Source organism: Xiphophorus maculatus, chromosome 23 (assembly GCF_002775205.1).
Source record: "Xiphophorus maculatus strain JP 163 A chromosome 23, X_maculatus-5.0-male, whole genome shotgun sequence".
In the NCBI taxonomy this organism is placed as follows: domain Eukaryota; kingdom Metazoa; phylum Chordata; class Actinopteri; order Cyprinodontiformes; family Poeciliidae; genus Xiphophorus; species Xiphophorus maculatus.
The window spans coordinates 26,912,032-26,934,163 of NC_036465.1; the positions used below are offsets into that span (position 1 = coordinate 26,912,032).

The window sequence follows — 22,132 nt, forward strand, 5'->3', positions numbered from 1 at the left end:
CCAAACAGCACTCACAGCTGAGAACTTGATGAAGCCGCCCTTCTCAGGAAGTGAGTCAAGCAGATGGTTTAGTTTTTTTTTTTAATGTTGGAGGTTTCTGTTCAACTCGGTTTTGTCTGCTCTCAATATGATCCGACTCAGACTGACACTGACTGCTAATGAGTTTAGACTTGTGAGGAGAGTGTTTGATGTAAAATGAGCAAAGCACATTTTTTAAAGTGTCTTAATAGACATATCTTTGGAATATGAACAAGTTATCCAGTCATCACTGCCTCTTCTGTTTACACTTAATCCTGTTGAACGTCACCAGGGGGCCTGGTGCCTATCTCCAGGCGTTAATGGGGAAGAGGTAACAAACACCTCAACAGATTGTTGTCAGGCTATCGCAAACAACATGGACAGGCCAGGACAAGAACTAAGTCAATTTACCGTTCACCCTGAGGTTTCAGTTAGGATTTGGGCCAAGAACCTCCTTGTCGTGAGGGAACCACAGTATCCGCAGCATTTATTCTTCACTTATAATAAATGAGTATCTTGAGTCAGTTATTGAAGAAAACTCTTGTTATACGTGGCTATCAAAGGGGCTTTGACTGTCACCAAAAAGTGACCAAATTGCAGCAAAATTTCAGGATCAATGATCTAAAGTTTGTATTCACAAAGAAAAAGGATGGACAATCTGGAAAATACCAACCTAACAAAGAAAGTCCAGGCATGCTGGGGACTTGATTTTAAAAAAAATAAGCTATGGCACGATGTGTTGTAGGTACAGCACACTGCTGTTAGTGCTGTCATCCACTTCAGGCTTAAGTCATTGAGCTTCTAATGTCTATGTTTGCTCATTAAATAACTGTATGAAGGAAATAATGTAGCCCTGTTAAAAAAAAAAGGTTTATTGCACAGCTTACAGAAACACACTGATATTGTTCTTTCCCTCGTTTTACTCTGGTTCCCATGTGAAAACATTCAAAAATAGAGGTGCACTTGCAAGGGACTCTCCTTTGACATGTTGGAACAGTAATAGTATGAACTTATGAACTTATAAAATCTTTTAAAAAAAGTAATAAATTAGACTTTAAATAATTGCACAGTCGTTGCACACAGTTTCGAAACCTCTTCTGCATTCCGTCTCCTGTAAACAGTTTCAGTGTGACAAACGTGAGGTTTGGAGATACTCATCAGGTTTCTCTGCGTGAGACATACACCAGCTGGTGTTCTAACCGCGTTCCTCCCCAGCAGGGTATGGGTGCTCATGGGAGAAAATGCCACCAAACGTTGAAGGTCTAACAGTCTGGTCGAGTCTCATAAGCCTTCCACACATCCAAAATCTGCTCAGAGTTCTGCAGTAACGTGACAATGACCGAAGCGAAGTAGCAGCCCGTGGTTTCCGAAGGCGTGTTGATGACAAAAGAACCGCCGTGTGGAGGATCCGTCAGCGGAATCCCTAAATGTCTCATGCACAAACCCAAGTACACATCTTCGATGTAGACAGCCTGAATCGTTTTGGACGCTTCCAGTATCTGGTTGGGCAGATCCAGGGACAAGACGTAGCCAACTCCCAGCGCGTACGGAGGGTACGAATCCTCAGGGAAGACTTCGGGCGACAGAAACCACTTGGAGGTTGGGTCTCGAAGAACCGCGGCGCCCCGCGCCACCAGGCCAGTCATGTAGTTGTGGCGGGGGGCTTCCAGCAGCAGGTCGACGAGGTTGCGTACGTTGAGGAAGGTGTCCGAGTCGACCTTCATGGCGTAGGAGGTGTTGGGGCAGTGGGAGCCGAGCCACTCCAGCATGACCATCGTTTTAATGGTGAGATTTTTGTAGCTGTCCAAGAAGTTACTCTGGAGGATGTCGTGGTACTTCTTGCTTTCATTTAAAATCTGTGGAAAACAAGAACATTTGAAGCTGAAGTTAACAGCATCTGACTTATAAGTACACTCAATGATAACAATAGCCAGACGTCGGGAAGGGGCTATGGAGGAGAGTTGCCCGAGGAGAAGCTGCATCTCAAAAGCGGAGCTAGGTTCACGCAGGTGTTTTGTACAGCTAAATGGTTGCCACGGGAATTAAATGATTTCTCAAACACGCATGAAAGAATCAAGGCAACACTGTAGGTACGTTTTTGTTGAGGGAATAACATTATAACATGATGTAAAGCTGAAAAAAGTAGATTTTGCATAATACTGCTCCTTTAAAGGAGTTAGATAGGAGCTTTTAGGTCTGTAGGTTTCACAGTAGCAGGGCCGGTCCTAGCCAGTTAGGCGCTCTAAGCACACTCACCCCTGAATATGTAAATAATTCTTAATTTGTCTTAATTTGTGTTTATCTGGTGGAGAAGTAAGGTTCTCAAAGACAACAGATTTAAATTGGATTAAAATTAAAATGAGGAAATAAAGTACAATGAATGAAGTGTAATAATCGGAAGTGTAATACAGAACTGGGAGTCATCCTATAAAGTTCTGTGAGGGTTGTGCTGTTTTCGCAAAACAACAAAAAGGTCGGACATTAAAGAACAAACAGACACATATAAGTTTTACTTCCCTGAGGAGGATTCGCTAGGAGGGGAAGCTTATTACAATTTTTCTCAACTTCTCTTGTTCATTTCTCCATTCAAATTAAATTTCACATAAATGTTAGTTTAACCTCCACAACATTTAGTCATTTGTGCTCGTCATAGTATCAGTATCTCAACACTTTCAAAAAATTGCAAATCCTCTTGGACCTGCATCAATTGCCTCCATGCAGTTCTCTGCTGTTTTATAACATTTAGGGTTTCCACCAGAAAACTTGCCAACCCCGGCGCAGTAGGGGATGTCATTCATCCAGCCGGCCGCCATGTTTTTGAGTTAAAAAATGTTTAAAGATGACAGGAAATTTGAAAATATCACTTGATAGTTATGCATTATTGGAAGACTGGAAGATTAATGCCTTACTCCAACTATAAACTAAATCTAAGTCTGGTGGGGGCAGAAGTAAAGCCTGGTGGCCCACCAGGCTTATAATACACTGTGGGAAACCCTGAAATTATGTCAGTCAAAATGAACTACACTAATGAGTTAATCATCCCTAGTAGTTAAAGCTAGTAGTCCTCATTTTATAACCAGTTCAACAAAAACGTTGAACTGGTTCTCATTTTGCTTACTTTTCCTGATTCTTTCCAGAAAATATCTCTCTGAACAATATCTCTCAAATATTTCTCGCAATTGCGCACAGCGTTACGCAAAAACTGTCTCGTGTGTTTGTCGCCAACAAAGTGTCAGGACTTTTCAATTTGATGACACTGACTTTTCCACTTGCATGAACTCTTGCCTTTGAGAAATAAACTAGCCATTCTGAACAGGTCACACCCTTTCACCCTTTTTAGCTAAGTTCAAGCTTGTTCAAACTATTTTAAGAAGTACACCAGCAGTTGCGCACATGTTGAGTTCACTGATAAGAGAAACCAAAGTGTTTAAACCCCACAAGACCAATAAACTGCAAGTCTGCAGAACTTCTGCAGATTATTTTAGCCTCACAGACTTTAACACCGATGTTCAAAGCAAATACTTTTTGAACCAGGACAGATGAAACAGGCAGAGTAAGGGATCATTTCCCAGCTTCTTCCCGTTTCTCTCCCTCACTGTGGCGCTATGTTTCTGCCACCAACCTGAGCGTGCAGGGAGACTGATTTGAGCTCACGGATCTATGTGAACGAAGAACAATTTGAGGCATTGATGCTTTATATACTTTTGTTCTTAATTTGTGTTTCGCTATAATTATGATACCGCTGATTGCTTTTGGTGCGAGTTGTGTATGACGTGAAAACGATGCATCATATGACGTGTATGATTAAAAAAAACCCCACTGTGTTCTGGGTATGTCCACAGTTCCAGGAGCTGACACATACCCACCTGTGGTTTGCATTTGTGCACAAACGGATGACAGTTGTACCTGCATATAGACTTGTAATTAAGGATAAAAGCTTTAACACAGCAAAAATAACCTGCCCTGTCTTGATGTTTTAGCTTCCTTCACTGCATAAAGCACTTTTTTTTTTTAAACACACCGACATGTAATGGGTAGAGGAAGAGCAGCTTAGAAATTTCAGTAAAGGAAGTGATCAGACTGTACAGACAAGAGAGACATGTTCCAGACAAAACAATGCTTTTATAGTGCCTGCAAATACATACAGAGATGTACGTGTTATTTGGACATTGTCATAGTTTTGGTGTAAAACTAAAGATATTGGGTTATCGAAAGCATTAAAACTGTAACATAGGGATACAACTGTAGGATATAACACTGCAGTAAAATGTTTCAGAAAAATGATGTTTCCATCCTTGTGTCAGTAGCTTCGTTTCCATTACAAATGTGCACAAATATTGGCTAATTATTCTGCCAATTTCGAAAAAAAAAACAACAACAACTCCATGTCGAGATTGTGGTGATTCCATGAAATAAAATATGAAATGACAATCACACGTGAATAAGCTTGTTCGTGCGATAAGGCGTTACAAATCATGGCAGCGACGGATGTAAACAGTTACATGAGACTATAATTCAGCTGTCAGAAGAGACGTCTGTGTCTTATTCAGGTGTTGGAGAGACAAGGCCTTTATACTTGGGAGTAACCGGTGTTTTGGTGGTTTTACAGAAGAGCTATAGATTTAACAAGTTAGATTGACACAAAGCCTCTTATGAACTGTGTGAACCTGAGAGAGGTCTGATGGAGCCAGCTGAACATCGCCAGAAAAAACAAAACGAAAACGTCTCATCATGCTTCTGTGAGAGTCATTCTTTTGACGCTCACAAAACGTTCTAAAGAATGAGACGGCAAACATGATGCTTTGTGAGCGTCATTCTCCTGCTACTTCCTGTCGTCTTCTTTGTACTTTTGGTCAATCATAGCATCCGGCTGTTGATCACGTGACTTGTGTGATGTGAAACAGGAGTTTCAATATGGCCGAAGAACCACCTCGTCATAGTGCAAAAACTTTTTATTCAAAACTTCTTTTCTTCAAAACGTTTTATTTTTATTTTCGGAATTTCAATTTACGTAGTTTTATGGTTAACAGACACGCAGCTACTGTCTTAATACTCTAAATATATCCTTTGCTCTTCAGATTTGTTTGAGTCAAGGGATCACCTGCCACCAGCTCTGCCACCCGTTACACAAATAGAAAGGACATCAGTGCACTTAGAGTTCACCCTACTCAACTCTCGTGCCATTTCTTATCTTATCTACCCCTAAAAATTGAGAGAAAAACAGCGGTCACATCACCTGTTCCTCAGGTGGCTCTGCGTCGTTACCAATTCTAGACTTTCCCAGGAGGAAGTAGTAGCTGATCAACTGGCCCAACACCTGACTTTCTCTTCCCCATGTCCTGCGAATGATGTCGCGGGCCTCCCTGCCTTGTGGGGCCACTGGGATCATGACCACCACGAAGGGGCTCTCCTGTCGGCATCGGGTTGGTTCATCCAGTATGAAATGGTATCGGTACGGGTATTCCACATAGAACTGTGAGGGTATGGAGTGAGAAGGCGAAATCTGTGGAGGCAAAGCAAAGTTTTGTTTTATACAATTTAAACATAACCATTCGCATCACATAGTTTAACGTAGAGACATTTTTTCTGAATGCGTGCACAGCATTACATGTGAATTAGTTTTTACACCAACATCTGTACCAATATGAACATAGAGCCTCAAAATGGAGATGGAATTTCTCACATTCAGCGTCAAAACCACTGACACAGCAGCACTTCCTACTTTTCAAAATTATGTTTTGCAGTAAGCAAAATTATTGCTACATCATCTGTAATGCTTTTTAAAGGCTTTTTTAAAAAAAACATATCTATATATTGGCCAAACATGCCTTGGCACAAGCTAATGCCACAACTCTTACTGTAGGAATTGAATTCAAGATTGGTAATGTCAGATTAAGTTGTCACTGTGTGCTGAAAATGTTGCTTAAACAGAAATTACAGTTCATATTTAAGTGTTGCGTGTTTCTTTTGATTTAGAACTCTTTGACGTCTGTAATGTTGTGAAAAGATTAGAGACAGTAGTATATACGAAGCACAGAAGATTGCTGATCCTAGCAACTATTGAGGAATAATAGGGACAATTGCAAAATTATAAGTGTTATGCATTCAGAAATCAACTGGAGACGGTGAAAAAAAAAGAAAAAGGAACTGAACTGTTTCAGTTCATCTTTGTGGTTGTTTAGCAGTTAGCCGTGGGGAAGATTCCCGGGAAACGGCCTGGAAATTCCCAACCACAACTTCAAAATCCAATATGGCTGCTCCTCATAGGCCTACTATAGCCATAGTGAAAATTGCAAAAGTACATTTTACCCATAACTGTTTGTGACTTTGTCAGTCAGCATGTCGTCTTGTGCAACATGTCCTTGAATATCATGCATTAGTGTTTAAATATTCATAAACACAGGATAAGGAGAATGTATCTCATATTGCTGGCGATCCAGTATACCTGCATACGTGTTACTGTAACTGGTGGCACACTTTTGATGATGCTGGCCTTTGAATTTTGTGAGCAGTAAGTGTAATTACCAAGCTGGTGATTGTTGCATTTCTTTTTAAACAAATTCTGTTTGACATTGACACATTAACTCCAGAGCCCAGGTCAGTGGAGATTCTTGTCCCAGTTGAAGTATTTTTTTTTTTTTTTTACTTTGAACAACAAATTTTCCCATAAACCAAAACAATAAAAATCAGTCAAGCAAACAGCGAAATAGTCGTCTAACTTAGTACTTCATTATAAGCGTTGAATTAGATACTGACTTCAGCATTATGAGCCTGGTGTTTGCACTCTGTAGTAAACATGTGTGAGTGTGTGTGGGGATGTGGGAGAGTGCTGATGCTGTAACCAAGCCATATATGTATGTGCCTCATTGTCAGTTCTGGGATAAACTCCAGTTCTGTGTTACCTTCAACTGTTTGCACAAGCTGATTGACACAGAGGAGTTTGTTGGATTGCTCACAGATCAGGAAAAAGCAAGTCGCCCAAAAATGCTTCAAGACATGCTAAGGAGAAGGTGGAAAATAAATAAATCACAACAGACAAAGAGGCTAATTAAGACTTAGCTCTACATAACTACACAGCCATTCACCCCAAACAAATGGTCATATTTGGGTTCACATTTCATTAAAGCCACCTATCCACCTTCATGCCTGATGGAACCCTGATTTCATACAATCAGTCAAGCAATTAGGGTCCCATCTCCAGACATGCATTTTGCAGATCAAAGCTTCCCTGGCACATGTAGGCAACCAGCTTCTCCATGTAGCATGCCTGAAATGTTGTGACAGGAAAGATGCCTAATCAGGGTCACAATACCTTGGTCAAAGTGGTTTTGCTCAAATTGCTTTATAAAATTAGAGGCATTTTAAATATTTTTTCTCTTCATCCATGCCTCTGACTATGTTTTGGCCCCTTTCCTTCTTCTTGATATGTTTTCTACTGAAAGCAAGAAGCTCACTATGCAACAATACACCAATTTTAAGTCGATATGCAAACAGGGCAAACAGTCTCCCTAAGTTTGAGTCCAATAAGGCTCAAAATGCTTATTTATTCGCCTATGTGATGGTTTGTATCCAGTAGCAATAACAATGTCACTCTCACACTACCCATACATCCTTTGCATGTATGGGTAGCGTTCTTGCAAATGACCCTGCAAGAACAACCAAGTGTTCTTGCAGGGTCACAGGTTGCCTGGCCATCACATGGCAACATCCCTCGTTTCCAGTGAGCAGTACAGCATGACTCTGTGTAGTTCGTTATGCTATTTTATGGTCTGCCATTTTCAGGAGAGTGCTTCCACCAGCAGTTGGACTTGCACTGGGCAGGTGGTGTTAAATCTGAATGCCTAACAATGTGTCATACTAGCTTCTCTCAAGCAATGACATTTTTCTGTCCCCATATCAATGGACCGTGTTGTGTGACACCAGTAACCCCAACTCAGTTGCACCTTATCATTGTCTTATGAACCTAGAACTGAAGGGTTTCCAGGAACAGTGCAGTAGTGGGTCGGTAGAATGGGCCGCTTTTAAAATCTAAACAAACTGGCCTGTGGATCTGCACTGACCCATGCCAAACTGCTCATTGGAAACGAAGCAGTAGAGAGGCACCGGACAAACAACCTGACCTGGATAAAGCTCATCAACCGCTCTCTAAAGACTTCTCTTCTTGTCTTGAGAGCTGTGGTTCGCTAGTTGCCAGCCTGTCAAATGCTAATGCTAACCTGTTGATCCTAATGGCCAGCAGAGGAAGTAGGCAACCAAACTAGGCGTGCTAGTCACCAACCTCTCCCAACGCTAACGCAAGTGAGTAGACTATTCCTCATTTGCTAGCGTTCAGTGACCTCTGGTGGTTTCTAATTTGCCAGTGCCACCTTACCACTAATCGGATCAGTTACCTGCTTCGGATTGGATAATAGCCACCTCTGGGTGAGCAATACTCTGAATTTTGGTGCCGATACTGCGACAAATTATTGGACTGTGGGAGGATGCTTGAGTCCCTGAGGAGAGCCTGAGCAGGCAAGGTTAGCAAACTCCAAACCAGGATTCAAACCCAGGACCAACTATGCTACTGTGTAGCCTCATATAGTGAAATCAAACACTTATTTGTGTCCTTGCTGTATTTGAATTCTTAAGTTTCATTTACCTAGCACATTTGCGACAGCAAGGCAGTTCAATGTGCTTTCCATGATTAGAAGGCATATAAAACAAGAAAAAAGCAACAAACATTACATTTGTGTTTGCAAAGTAAGGGAAAACAATGAACGACTGAAAAAAGGTTTCTCATGTTCCAGTTATTTAAACACAGCTCAAAACAAATGGGTTTTTAGAAACTCATTGCTTCAGCAAAAAAGAGAGAAATTTATATTATCGGATTTCCTATCCAATTGGTTTCCAATGGGTGTCACATCATTCCCCAATAAGTGATCCAACTTCAGACATAAATTGAGCTACGTTTGGTATACTATGACTGGTCAGAGACTAAAGACTGACAACTAATATATTTTGCAAGTGGTTTAATATTTTTACACATCTGTTATAGAACTATTTTATTTTATACCATCATGTTTGTGCTGTTGTTTTATTATTATTTTTTTTAACTAAAATGATTAGATTTTATTCTGCATATTTGTTTTAAATATTTTTAATATACCATCTGTAATATTTTTTTTTTCAACATAGTCATACTCTGAAAAGCTCATATCCAGGTGCAAGCCTTCCAGTACCTGTTCATGAGTTCTAGGTTCATAAGACAATGATAAGTTTCCTATAAGGTTTTCTTATAGTAAACTAATTTCGCAGATGACCAGAATCAACATGGAATAAAAAAAAACAAACAGTCCAGTTACAGTAAGATGCTGCTGATGACTCATCCTGTTGAAGTCAACTTGTTTTTGTTATTTTTGTACAATTTAATCCCGGAGGACTACGAAAAAACAACAACAACATACTCACAGACTTAACGGTCATCTTGTTGTCGTCTGATGACGAGTCTTCCCTCTGAGCCAGCGAAGGCCTCCAAGATGGTGAGAACCAAGTGTAGAGAACTAAAACTCCCAACATCAGGGAGAGCACGACATAGAACAACCAACGCCTGGCTCCTTTCCACGGAGACTTCTCACTGCAGAGCGAGGGGCGAAACATCTTTAGTTCTGGTTAGAGGTGCATCCGGTGATCAAGATTCAGTTCTACTTTGCTGAGGATCCATTTAGATCCACCTCTTTTCTGCCATTACAACAGGCGCAACCACAAAAACAAAACATTTCTAGTGCAACTTGAGCTCCATCATAGCATGCATGTGAAAACAAGCTGATGAAAGTGAGTCATATGTAATTAGTACCGACTTGCAGCCTTGTTGTCTCATTTATATCCTTTAGAGGAAACATAAATTAGATTTTCCTAAGTGTCTAACGTAACGCACTCCATTCTCTGAGCTGTGAATCACTAGAAATCACAGTGAAACATAAGCAAATGTTTAAGTCTACACTGCACCTCTGGTACGGAAGAAAGCTTTAAAACTTACACTCAACACACAGTCAACCCCACTAAACCCGCCAGCAGAAACAGCATATTTACTCCAAAACAACAACACACAAAAAAAACACAACTTTTTCCACCCTGATCACACTATAACCTGTTAATGTGCGGTAAATGTGAGTCCAGTCCCTACCAGCTGAGTTGGTGGCTTCCCATTGAGAGACATGAAGTTAGAGGAAACAGCAGAGGAATTCAACTTGTCGCAGTTTGAGCTTTCAAGTGAAAGTAGCACCCCTTTATGAGAGCGCAGAAAGGACGAGCAGAAACATGTCGTCTTTGCTGACTGCAGCGTGCGCGTATGAAAAACAGGCGGCAAACAAACACGTTCATGTAGAAACTTGCGTTTACGAGTGTAACTGTCTAGTGATCGGAGATGATATGGACGAAGGAATTACAATCAGAAACAAAGAGGAAAACTTCCTTTTTTTTAAAAAAAAAAAAGATCATTGGAAACTGTGTTTACGTTCCTGTTCTTTTTCTTTTTGGTTTTAAGGAACTGCAGGTGATGTTTTCCCCCTGAAGTTGTATGACAGTTCTTAAACGTTCAACCATAAAAACAATCTACTTTTTTATGCTTGGACATTTGCGAGAATTGAAAGCAACTTTCTGAGTTATTAGGATCATATCAAATTCTGCAACCGGTGATCTGAAGTTGAAAAACGATTAAATTCTGATTCCATGACAGAAGTTCAATCATTGTTTTTGCCTCTTAAAAAAAAAGACCCATTTTCCCCCCAAACAATAAAGGTTAACCCAAATTAAACCAATAGTTATAAACCTTTGGTCAAAATAAAGATGCATCTTTTTTAGCCTCAGGTGTGACACGCCCATCAAACTGTGCCAGCACATTTTATTCAAAATACAGATACGAGCTTACCTTTTTGAGAAAGAGTCATTCCACATTGCTACATCTGAGAAGTCTATCAGATGAGTCAAGTAGGAATGAGGACATGCTTCTGCTTGCTGTCTGTCTCTGGTTGCGAAGTGGTTTGAGAGGAAGTGCCTCAAAACCGCGTCTCTTGCCTTTTCTGATACCATGCCCTCCTCTGAAGGTTGCTTTAAAAAACACAAGCAGAAAACATTGCAGATTTCTACTACGTCTATAAGAGGCAAACCTGGTTACTCTGAGTAACTATAGTCAAACTATGGCAATAAAAACTCCCCCTCTTTCTCTCTCTCTCTCTTGTGTTTGTACTACGTCTACTGCTGCAGCTGGTGCTTCTGTTTGACGTTTTCCACAATGCAAAGGCAAAAATGGGGCAGAAAAACTTGATTGAGTTAAAAGAAAGACATTTTGTTCTGTTGATGTTAAGCCATTAAAAGGGGGGAAAAAATCGACTTATTCCTGTTTGGACATTTGTTACTATCAAAAGCAATTGAAATTCATTTCATGTTAATAGTGCTGCCCTTTCGGCCATTCACAGCTTTTGGTCGTTTTCTAATTGAGGAAGTGAAGATGACCAAAACTACTAATGACCGTTATGCTTGACAGTTTATTTATTTTATTTTTTTTTACATTTGTGAGATGTTTCATTCCCACCCACTTTGCCAACTAACTCCTTAAAGTAAAAATTTATTTTCCACTTTGTTGAAATGTGATAATGTAAGACATAATTACATATATACTGTCTATGAACTCATACATTCTTGGTAAAATTCCACCAAAACTCAAAATCAAAACTCCTAAAACAAAGGAAACTTTTGCACAATTTATCAGGGGATCAGGCTTATCTTGGTTTGATAATGAATTTATGTGTGCATATATATATATATATATATATATATATATATATATATATATATATATATATATATATATATATATATATATATGGTGACATACAAATGATAAATACACAAAATAAGTGTTAGCCTCTGAGTAGTTACACAATTCTAGCTCCCCTTGTACAAACCAACACCAACAGGATGTATTCTGAAAGACAAAGGAAACAGTTTGGGTTTATTGCAAAACTGTGGCCTCAGAGTTTCTCTGAGAGCTGCTGAAGGCAATTCCCACAACTTGACTTCCACAGAATTAGATTTTAATCCCAGCAGTGCATCTAGAAACCTCTCTACACTCAGTTCTTACTAGAACCTACTTTTAGAAGACGTAAAAGAATGAATCCCCATCCCGTAGCTGACACTATTCAGCTTGACTGCGCATTAATGTGAGGTTTAGCGTCGCCTCTTACTCTTTGATTGTTCCATTAGGAAAGCCATCAGCTGCTTTGCTGGACCTCATCCAAGCCGAACTGCTTAAAGAGTTTACAGGAAGAGGTTAAGAAGGCTGCCGAGAGGAAGCAGTGAAGGAGCAACATGAGCTCCTGCATGGAACTGGTTTTCCTCTGCATGTCAGAACCTTCTGTATGCCCCATTCAGAGGGAAGGTTGTGACACAGAAGAAATCTGACCCACAAAAATTGCCCTGATTTGTGGATGGAAAGGACCCAAATGTGGAGGGGAAAAATGTGGCATTGCTTTAATAAAGTAATAAAAATGTACAGAAAATAAGGCATGGAGAGCATTTCAGTAACAATGCAGTCTCAAAGTGCTTTACATAAAAAAAACAAACAAAAAAAAAACAACATAAAGTCACAAAATATACCATAATCAACAATTCAGAAAACCGGTAACAAACATTGCATTTTGATGAGTGCCATCATCAGAATCGTTAATACACATCAACTATAAAAGGTTCCTTTTATTTCGGCCACTGCTGAAGACAGATACTCCTCTGCTGCGCAATCAAATACAATAACCCATGAAGCGTCACGGTTGGTTGCCAGTCACGTGGTTTTCAACAAGACGACACAAGCATCGAAGCGGGTCTTCATCTGACACGCCCCCTTTTTACTCGGTACACGCCTCGAAGCCTGGCTTCAGGTGGCCCATCACTACTAGATAGGTAGAGACAGAAAGCCAGCGAGATAGATAGCTACCTAGCTAGGTAACTAACTAGATAGCCAGTTAGCTAGCTAATTAGATAGATAGCCAGCCAGATAGCTGCAAACCTTCTATAGCAGGGGTCCCCAAAGTGGGTCCTGGAGGGCCGGCATCCTGCATGTTTTACTTCTCTCCCTGGTTTAACGCACCTGGATCCAATAATGGATCATTAGAGGCCTAAGAAGAACATTGATATGCTGAAAAGGTTGTTGGTACCACCAGGGAGAGAACTAAAACATGCAGGATGCCGGACCTTGAGGAAAGACTTTTGGGGACCCCTGGTCTAGAGGAAGTTCATGTGTCATGTGAGCAAAAACCAAATTTTACTACTGGCAACAGGAAGTGGTAGGAGAATCATGCCACTGCATGTTTTTTAACGACTTATCGTGTGAACAACATTCACCTGTGATTTAAATTGTTGTTTTTTTCTTTATGGAAACCCTGTAATTGTGAAAGTGTTTTTTTTCTCTCCAACATTAGCAGAATCCTGAAAGTTTTTCCCATGTCTGTTTTAGCTTCAGCACGTCCGATTCCATTTGATGGCTGATTAACGGCCATTTGCTGTGACCTGCATTCCTTAGAATCAGGTGTGCTGAAAGCAGGGAAAACAGCTAAAACATGCAGGGAACTGCGTGCCTTGAGGACCAGGGTTGGGAAACGCTGCAGTACAGACCCACCGTGTTGCCTCTAATCTCCTTCCCAGCACTTCACTCTCACCGACGGTGCTGAGGAAGTCACAGCATCAGTGAGCCCCGAGAGCAAACCGGTTCTGAGAACACGCTGGATTTCACAGGATGAAAACATGAGCAGATCTTTCTGTGCTTTTGATGCGTCAGACTTTCAAGTCACAAAGAATTTGAATTTCTCAGTTTCTAAATAAAACCAACACTGATTGTGGTTCGGGAAATTCACCATAAAGGCAACAACAAACATAGTTTCTCCATCTGTATTATTTGCTTTAGTTTTTGAATCAGTATGCATTTTATTTTCATTTAGGCAATATTCCACCTTAGGTCCTATTAGCATGAGAAGATCTTCAATATTTCCCTTTTGTCTCAGAGATGTATGGGATGCTGTTTGTTACAAGTCACACAGTAAAAACAGGGAGGAATATATTTGGTTTATTTAGCTTGTCAAAAGAAAATTCAAAGTCATATTCTTACCATTTTATTCATACATTTGTCATACTGTCAAACTAAGTAAAGTCACAAACTAAATTTTTAATTTGTGAACTAAATATTTAGCTTGCAAATGAAATATTTAGTTAGGAAGCTTAAATATACATCTTTGAACTAATTATTTAGTTCCCACTAAATATTTAGCACCAAACCAAATATCTAAAAGTCAAAGAGAGGAAACCTTTAAAAAGCTGAGTCCTAACCGTAGGACAGAAACCTGTTTGTGGTTTGGCCTTCGTCACAAATTCATTTCATTTTTTATCTCTTTTTACATATTGCAGTTTTTTTTTTTAAATAAGTCTCTTCTTCATTTTAATAGTTTTGTTATATTAAATGAATATCACTTTAGTGCTCAAATTGACCTTTAATATCCATATGTTTAAATATGTTGCAAAGACACACAGCTTGTATTGATTCCTTAACATGACTATATATAGATCAATACAAGAAGATCAAGTAAAATCTGAGACAAAAAAGTCTGAATGACTCATTGAAAATATGCTGAAAAATAAATAACATCTCATACATTTAGTCAATAGCACATACCACTTCATCAGGACTGAAAGATTAAAGGTTTTTCTTCTTATTTCTAAGTAAAATTATTTCCATAACCAGCTGCCATGTTCTCCACCCGTTATCTGCTACATCTCCGCCTTAACATCACAGAGGATCTAGCACTTGGTTCAGCCTCCGTATGCTTTGCTTAGCAGTGCAGTGAGTCAATTTTCAAAATCTTATCTGACATCGGAAAGAGAAGGAAAGCTTGCTTGCAGAGAGCTCCAGGTCTTAGGATTTTTAATGTGCAGCTACTGCTTGGAAACGGCAAAGACTTTCATTCAGACAGAAGCAGCAAAAAAAATACAGTTAATACTCATGTCATTACTGAATGCATTTTCTATAAATATGTGCTATGCCTGTCGCTTGGTTTGTTCTCTGTTTCTTTGCATGCTGTGAAGCTGCTGCCAGACAATACTGTATTTCTCAAAGCGTCTGCGCCAAATGGAGCTGGCCGTCGAGAATCTGATGCTCGTTACCCAACAGGGGGATTTTCTTTAAAGTTTGCCAGTGCATAAAAAATATTCTACAAATATGTTGTTTTTTTGGTGAATGCTTTGTGCATTAAGTGGACCGACAACCTGTGGTCTGGTCTTCTTTTGCAGGGGGGAAAAACCTTTGGTGAAGAGTCAAACTGAACGTACAGAAAGGCAAGTTCAACACTTGTGAGCCCACTGTGCACGAAGTGAACCACACATTGGTGCAACTGTTGAATTCTGCACTTTATCAAACAGAAAGTAAAAGCACTGTTAAAAGCACAAGCTGTGTTTTCATGACAAACGTGTCAATATTCTACTAATGTTGAAAACCCCCCCACAATATCACGATTGCGGTGTTTCCACTAAATAATAAATTGAAATAAGTTTGTTCACACAATAAGTCATTAAAAATAATGTCAGCGATGGATATATTCATTAAGCAATCATGATGCTGGCGCTCGTCTATCAGCCAATCAGAGGAGATATCAGCATCTTAGTCAGGCTTTGGAGCAACAAGCCCCGCCTACTTGGGAGCAGCTGCATATGGAGCGTTTTGGGGAAATTGTAGTCGGCCATTTTACAGAAGAGCTTTGGATTGAACACTTTAGAAAGACACACAACTTTTTATGAACTGTGTGATGCTGTGAGAGCTCTGGAGGAACCAGCTGCACATTGCCTGAAAAAAACAAAAGTAAAAAAAGCCAAAAACATCCTCCTCCTACCACTTCCTGTTGTCTTCTTTGTTGTTTTCACCAGTAGTAACTTCCGGTGGTTGATCACGTGACTCCTGTGATGCAAATAACATTTTTCCATTGCAGTTTTGCAACATACGCCTTTTTTGATGCGGCTGAAACCATCTCATCCCAGTGCAAAAACCTTCAAGAAACAAAATAAAAAAATACTTGAGTTTTTTTTTTTTTTTAAACTGCAGTGTTTCCATACATTTTTGTTGTTGTTGTAATTTCAATTTGTTCAATTTTATGGCTACTGGAAACAGCTACTGTTCATTTAAACTACAAATGAAGCTGTAGGCACACAAAAAGAAAAATTAATTGATGCCTTATAAAAAATAAAAACAGCTGACTGAAAGAGAGCAGAGATTACAAACACTAGGAAAATGCCACAGGGAAGCCCAAGGACATAAACAGAGAAGACATCCTGTGTGATGCCAGTTATATACAACATTTGACATGTTTGAAATAAAGATTTTACTACTTCTGACGGTTTAGTAGAAAGTGTTGGTATGAAAAAACAATTTGAAATGTATGCCTTTTATTCTGACTCGTATGTTGACCGTAAAATAAATTTCAGTGAAATAAACGAGAAAACGAAGCACTTCCAAAGGACAAAGTCCTCTTAGAGGAATGTTTCAGAGTGTAGAAAAGCTGAACCGCTGTGGAGAAAATGCTTTGAGTTCACTTTGACATTTGCGAGGAGCTTTTGCTAAAGGACTTTTGACAATGCGAGGAAGTTGGGATTAATGTTTGCGTGCATGCAAATATGAACAAAAACAAGTCAAGGATGAGTTCAAGCCTTAAAGCTGCAGCACTTAACTTTTAGTAATTTTTTAGTTTAACACTGTCACCATGTTATGATGGCATAATATGAGACAGACAATCTGTGAAAAGATCGATATCCTCCACCTCCTCCCTGAACCACTCTTCAGAAATGCATCGCTCCCGACCAAAAACAACCAATCAGAGCCAGGAGGAGGGTCCCATCGCTGTCAATCAACCTTATGAATGTGCTGCTAAACTAAATGTGTTAATGACAGTTAATTACAGGAAGACCGTTTAATCACTGTTATCGGTGACCATGCTAACAAGCCTTCACATCAGACTCTGCAGTCCGAACAGTCTGATTGACAGCGATAAGACCCTCCCCCCCAGAGTTTTTAATTTTGCTTATTTAATCAGAAAGCTGAGACTTCCTGTTTACAACAGGGAAGTGTCCAGTTCCCACTGACCACACGCGCCAGACAAAAACGCAAAAATCTAAACTTTCTCAGGGCATAACCGACCAATAAATGGGCGATATTAAAACTTTTTAAAAACCTGATATTTGTTTGCCCCCTTCCTAATGCTGCCCTGGGAAACACCCTTACACGCTCCTCACACCAAAAATCACTCTTCACTACTTCACCAACAATACTGAAGCCAGATGCAAAACCCTTGTCACTTCTTAGCAATAGAAATAAAGGCGTTACCTAATGATGTCTCATCAAAGTCATGCCTAAAAAGCTGCACAGAAAAGGGATGTATGTACAAAAGCACTGAATTTTTGTTCTAAAAAGTCCACCATCATAATATTTAGCTGTTTTAAACCCTTTAAAAATGTATTTTTCTCTATATACTGGCAGTTAGTCATACTTGTGTGGTTTAATTTCACCATACCTTTTTTTTTTGGGCTGTTGGACTTTTGGCAGCTGCAGCAACACGTCACACACAGTTATTCAGAGGTGAGATAAGATAAACACCAAACGAAACAAAATCTAGAGATCAGTGGTACAACACGCCTCAGAAATATTGAGAAATATGAGCCGTTGCTGCAGAGGAAGTGAAAGGGCAGAAAAAGGAGAGGATCTGAAAGTAAAGGAGTTGGGTTTGAAGCAGAGAAACAAGTGACAGACATCAAAAGTTAATAAAACAACTAATGCATTTTTATTTGCTTTCAGTTAAATAATGTCAACAAATATATTCAAAGTATAGTCCAAGAAATGAGCAGAAAAGGGAAAAGAAAAACAACTATTATACCGTATATTGCCATCGAATATAACAACTCATAAGTAATTATTGTATCAAACAACCTCAAAATGTCCAGAATTTCATTGGCTCTAATAGGACAATGACAGTACCTTTGTGTGAATTCAAAACATTATCCACATTGCTTAAATATTGCGGTCTAAACTATTTCTTTTAAAGCTCAAAAAGAAGAATGTTTGATTCAGCTTGTAGTTTTAGAGCGGCTTCTGCGGTGGGACCGCCCTACCCCCCTTCGGCTGACAGGCGGCGCTAGAGTTTAAAACATCAGTCCGTCGGTAGGGGCGATCCATCGACCTGTCTGTAAAAACGAGGAAGAGAACAAAAACGGAACGCCTCTGGAGCACGTTGACGCTAGTGGAAAACCTAGAGAAGAAATCACTGTCATGTTCGGATCTATACAGAAGTAATGGAAAGCTGTACAGAGATTCTTGTAACAAACAGGCAGTAAAAACAAATCTTTGTGGAAAAAAAAAAACAGTCGAAGAGGATTAAACTCTTAAATTAAACATGATCAAATAAATATCAAAATTTTTATCGGAGGGAAGCCTCCTTTTTTTCCCTTTTTGTCAGTTTTTAACCATCACGCCATGGCCGGACAGAAAACAAAACATACCGCATCAACACAACAGGTTCATTATAAAAACAAAAAAAGGCTGCAACAAATGATTGTGTCATTTTTCTCTTTTACCTGTGTTTGTTGGATCCTCTTTTGGTATTTAAATGGGTGGGTCATGCAAATAGAAAGGAAGCCAAGTCGAAGTACGATTTAGTTCGGTGGTTGCGGATAATCTCCGATTCCGTTTGCTTCCAGTCGACTACATTTGGAGGTTATGGTAGCCGGTTACCATCTACCACCAACTGAAAGCTGTTAGGTAACTGAAGGCTAGTTTTCAGTTAGGCTAACAGGTTTCAGTTAGCCAAATGAAACCTGTTATGATTGTACAACTGAAAGCTAGCTAAATGAAAACTTTAAAAAAAACTAAAAACCTTTTCTAAAATTTTCTAAGAAAAAGCTAACTGAAAGCTAGTTTTCAGTTATTTGAAAACTAGCTGTCAGTTAGCTAGCTTTCTAACTGAAAGCTAGCTAACTGGAAGGTAGCTAGCTTTCAGTTAGCTAGCTTTCAGTTGTACAATCATAACAGGTTTCAATTGGCTAACTGAAACCTATTAGCTACCTGAAAGCTAGCTTTCAGTTAGCTAGCCTTCAGTTAGATGATAGCTATTTATTTGAATGTTTCCTAGAAAAATCTCTGCTATTTTAGTTAATGGTTTACATTGTATATAAAAAAAAACATTTCAAAGTCAACCAGCTCGGTTTCTATGAGCCAAACCAGCTAGCTAGTTATAGTGCTTCAAGAGGTTGACTGTTGTTTTAAGGTGGAGTATTTTCCCAAAACACCTACAGTAGTCAACAGGTAGACTGATTTCCCAAGGACTGACCTACATTCAGGAAAAGAATGACAGAATTCAGCCGACTGACCCTTCTGTGGAGAGTAGCCTCCAAGTCAACCAGTTTCCATAGCAGCTGGTGTGAGAACAATCTGCGATCAAGAAACCTTTTTGTGCTCTAAGATGCAACTTGGCAGCTGTCTGGACAAACAGAGTCCCTAGAGTCTGCACATACTAATCATTTAGGGTTCCTGGACCCTGTTCAGTCTTTTCTAGTACTTTTATCCATGCATCTGTCTAAAAACTCAATTTTCCTCTGCCCAGTGGGCCATGTTGTTGGTCAGTCAATCCAAGCTGGTGTCAATCTGCAGCCAGTTCACTCCCCTCATCACAGAGAGCAATTGTTCTTAGAATTTGTTTTTATCCAGTACTCTTAAGATTCCACTAAGGTTCTTTGTTCATGATGTGGTATGAAGTGACCCAGTAGCAGTCCTCAGGCAGTCTTCGAGGAGCCGTCTAACTCCCAAGTCTGTACAAAGTCAACCCCCCCCCAAACAAAGTCCAGTTGTACAAGCAATCCACCAGAAGGCGTCTGCCCAGCGGTCCGTAAATGGGTACCGACTGAGCCGTCAGTCTACCAGATGTCAGAGCTTAGTTCTCTGCTGGTGAGCGGTACGAAGGTGCTGTTCAGGTGGAGGTCTGGCTTCTTCCCAAGCGTACTGCTCTGAGACACCTGGCAAACACAGAGCCACAGGTGTCAACAATACACTCCTACATATGTCCGAACAAAAACCTACAGCATAACTCTAAGAGACACATTGCTACTGCATGCTAAATGTTTAATGCCTTATCTACAGACAGAGTCTCGCAAAAGTATTTATACTTCTTAAACCTTTTCACATTTTGTCACATTGACAAACTTCAACATATTTTCTTGGGACTTTATATGGTAGACCAACACAAAGTACTGCATATTTGTGATTGACAAGCAGAAGGTTCCAAGATTTGAAATCTTTTACAAATAGAAACCTGAAAAGTGAGGTATGCATGAATCCTTCCCTGAGTTAATACGTCAAAGAACTACGTTTGGTTTTAATTACAGCAGCAAGCCTTTATGTCTCTACCAGATTAGTACATCTCCAACAGTGACATTTTTGACAATTTGTCTTTGCAATAGAGCTTAAACTCACACAGATTGGATGTTGGGCATTTCAGAACATATTGTTAGCTTTCAGCCCTAACCAAACATTCTCACCGGGATTTAATCCAGTCTGCTTTAATCCAACTCTGGTTTGTTTGTCTAGAAAGTCCGGTTCGTTTGGGGAGATGTGAATAATCAAACTCTGATTCGGACCAACAAACTGAACTCTGGTCCATCTACAAGCCTGGGCCTCCGTTTAGTTGAAGTGAACTCTGGCCTGGTTCGAATGCAAAAATGAATGCCAAGCGGACCAGAGACTGCTCCAAAAGCAGGAAGGAGTCTATTGTGCAGGGCATTCTGGGTAAATACAAGCAAATATAAACGCCCTATTCTAGTGCTTATGGGAGAAATGACTCTTGGTAAGACAAGAGAGAAATCCTACAATCTGAGGTTGTTTTTGTTTATGTTTTGTGAAGAAAGAAGTTGCGCTCATGTCTTCTTCTGAGGTTCTGGGATTGTTTCCTTCAGTGGTTCTTAATGCAGCGCCGCCACAGGTAAAGGTGGGGAAACGGGTTTTTCAAAGTATTTGGTTTGAGTCTCCTGTAAGAATAAAGGATTTATAATAATAATATGACTTTTGCAGGCAGTTTGTTTGCTCTGGCTTTATTCTGGTTAAAACTCGTATCAAACTTTCCAGAATTGTAAATGTAAAGAAAATTTGAAAAAAACGTATACGATTCACAATTATGCACTGGTTTGGTTCACCATATTAAATCCCTTTAAATTACTATACATTAAAGTTTGGGGTACCAACGTGACAAAATGTGGAGAAGTTTGAGGGATATGAATACTAGTCCAAGCCTACTGTTTATCATCATCCTGTCCCAATTTCTACTTTTAGAATAAACACATATTCTAGCGATACACAAAATGAAACAATGTTTCTTTTATCTTCTCTTTTATCCAAACAGACCTCTTGTTCCCCAGTGAACTGCTCTGAACCCCTGGGGAGAAAAGAGGGCTTTTATTTTTATTTGATTTCAACTCTGAGCACACGCAAGCACATAACAGCATGGATCATTACAAAAGGATACTCTGTGCAGATGGTGGGTGTTAAGAGGCTGTCTAGGAACGAGAAAAAACAGGAAGACACAGGTTCCCTCACCTGTCCATTCAGCAGTGTCATGGGGATGTTGCAATAGACATGGCGCCCCCCGGGGCCCAGGGTGGAGAACTGCACCGTGGAGGGAAGCGGGAGCGGGGGCGACATGGAAGGCTGTGGGGGAAGCTGGAACTCGTAGCTGCGGCAGAAGTGCCGCATTTGGGCAGCCGTAGCAGTGTGACCCCCTCCCAGTGGCAAGGTCATCTGGTTGTAGTCAGGGATCTCCGTTGCCAAGGCAACCTGCGAGTTAAAAAAGAAGAAAAAAAGAAATGTAGCTGGGGATTTTCCAGAAGGTTGCCACGATGTTTAGATTTTCACACTTCCTCTCGGGATGAGCTATGAAAACAAGCCATTTGAAAAACAGAGAACAAAATAAGGACAATTTGGAATTAAAATTGGGGAAAAAAATGATCCTTTATTATCTTAAACATTTAGAAACAATGAAGAGGAAGGATACATCAGACGAGCTACACCACA

The 22,132-nt window shown here is 39.9% G+C and overlaps 2 protein-coding genes across 6 annotated transcripts in view; both read right to left on the reverse strand.

Annotated features, from left to right (window-relative positions):
- Positions 1–874: 874 nt before the first annotated feature.
- Positions 875–11,295, reverse strand: LOC102222385 (beta-1,3-galactosyltransferase 2-like). Of its 2 annotated transcripts, none has more exons than XM_023329134.1 (4): positions 10,925–11,295; positions 9,466–9,631; positions 5,255–5,521; positions 875–1,874 (listed from the first exon to the last, which is right to left on the reverse strand). In XM_023329134.1, exons 1-4 carry the CDS (start codon positions 11,083–11,085, stop codon positions 1,281–1,283), a joined length of 1,188 nt encoding a protein of 395 aa, XP_023184902.1. In that variant the 5' UTR covers positions 11,086–11,295; the 3' UTR covers positions 875–1,280. The 2 variants fall into 2 exon arrangements, with proteins under 2 accessions (XP_023184902.1, XP_023184903.1); XM_023329135.1 differs by lacking the exon at positions 10,925–11,295 and adding an exon at positions 10,181–10,292.
- A 5,595-nt stretch (positions 11,296–16,890) lies between these two features.
- LOC102222637 (X-linked interleukin-1 receptor accessory protein-like 2) overlaps positions 16,891–22,132 on the reverse strand; it is a 392,716-nt gene continuing 387,474 nt past the window's right edge. For 2 of the 4 annotated variants that reach the window (XM_023328864.1, XM_023328866.1), the window contains one exon: positions 19,995–21,895. In XM_023328864.1, the coding sequence (XP_023184632.1) occupies positions 21,524–21,895 (372 nt within the window). In that variant the 3' untranslated portion in view covers positions 19,995–21,523. Of the gene's footprint in view, positions 21,896–22,132 lie in introns of all 4 variants that reach the window. The other 2 variants (XM_023328865.1, XM_005807613.2) reach the window with 2 other exon arrangements.

Excerpts from the sequence above, each read along its gene's own strand:
- LOC102222385 (XM_023329134.1), bottom strand. The coding sequence starts at position 11,085 with ATGGTATCAGAAAAGGCAAGAGACGCGGTTTTGAGGCACTTCCTCTCA. Across the intron at positions 9,632-10,924 it reads AATGACTCTTTCTCAAAAAG|TGAGAAGTCTCCGTGGAAAG; the intron begins GTAAGCTCGTAT and ends CTCGCTCTGCAG. Across the intron at positions 1,875-5,254 it reads CAGAGCCACCTGAGGAACAG|ATTTTAAATGAAAGCAAGAA; the intron begins GTGATGTGACCG and ends TGTTTTCCACAG.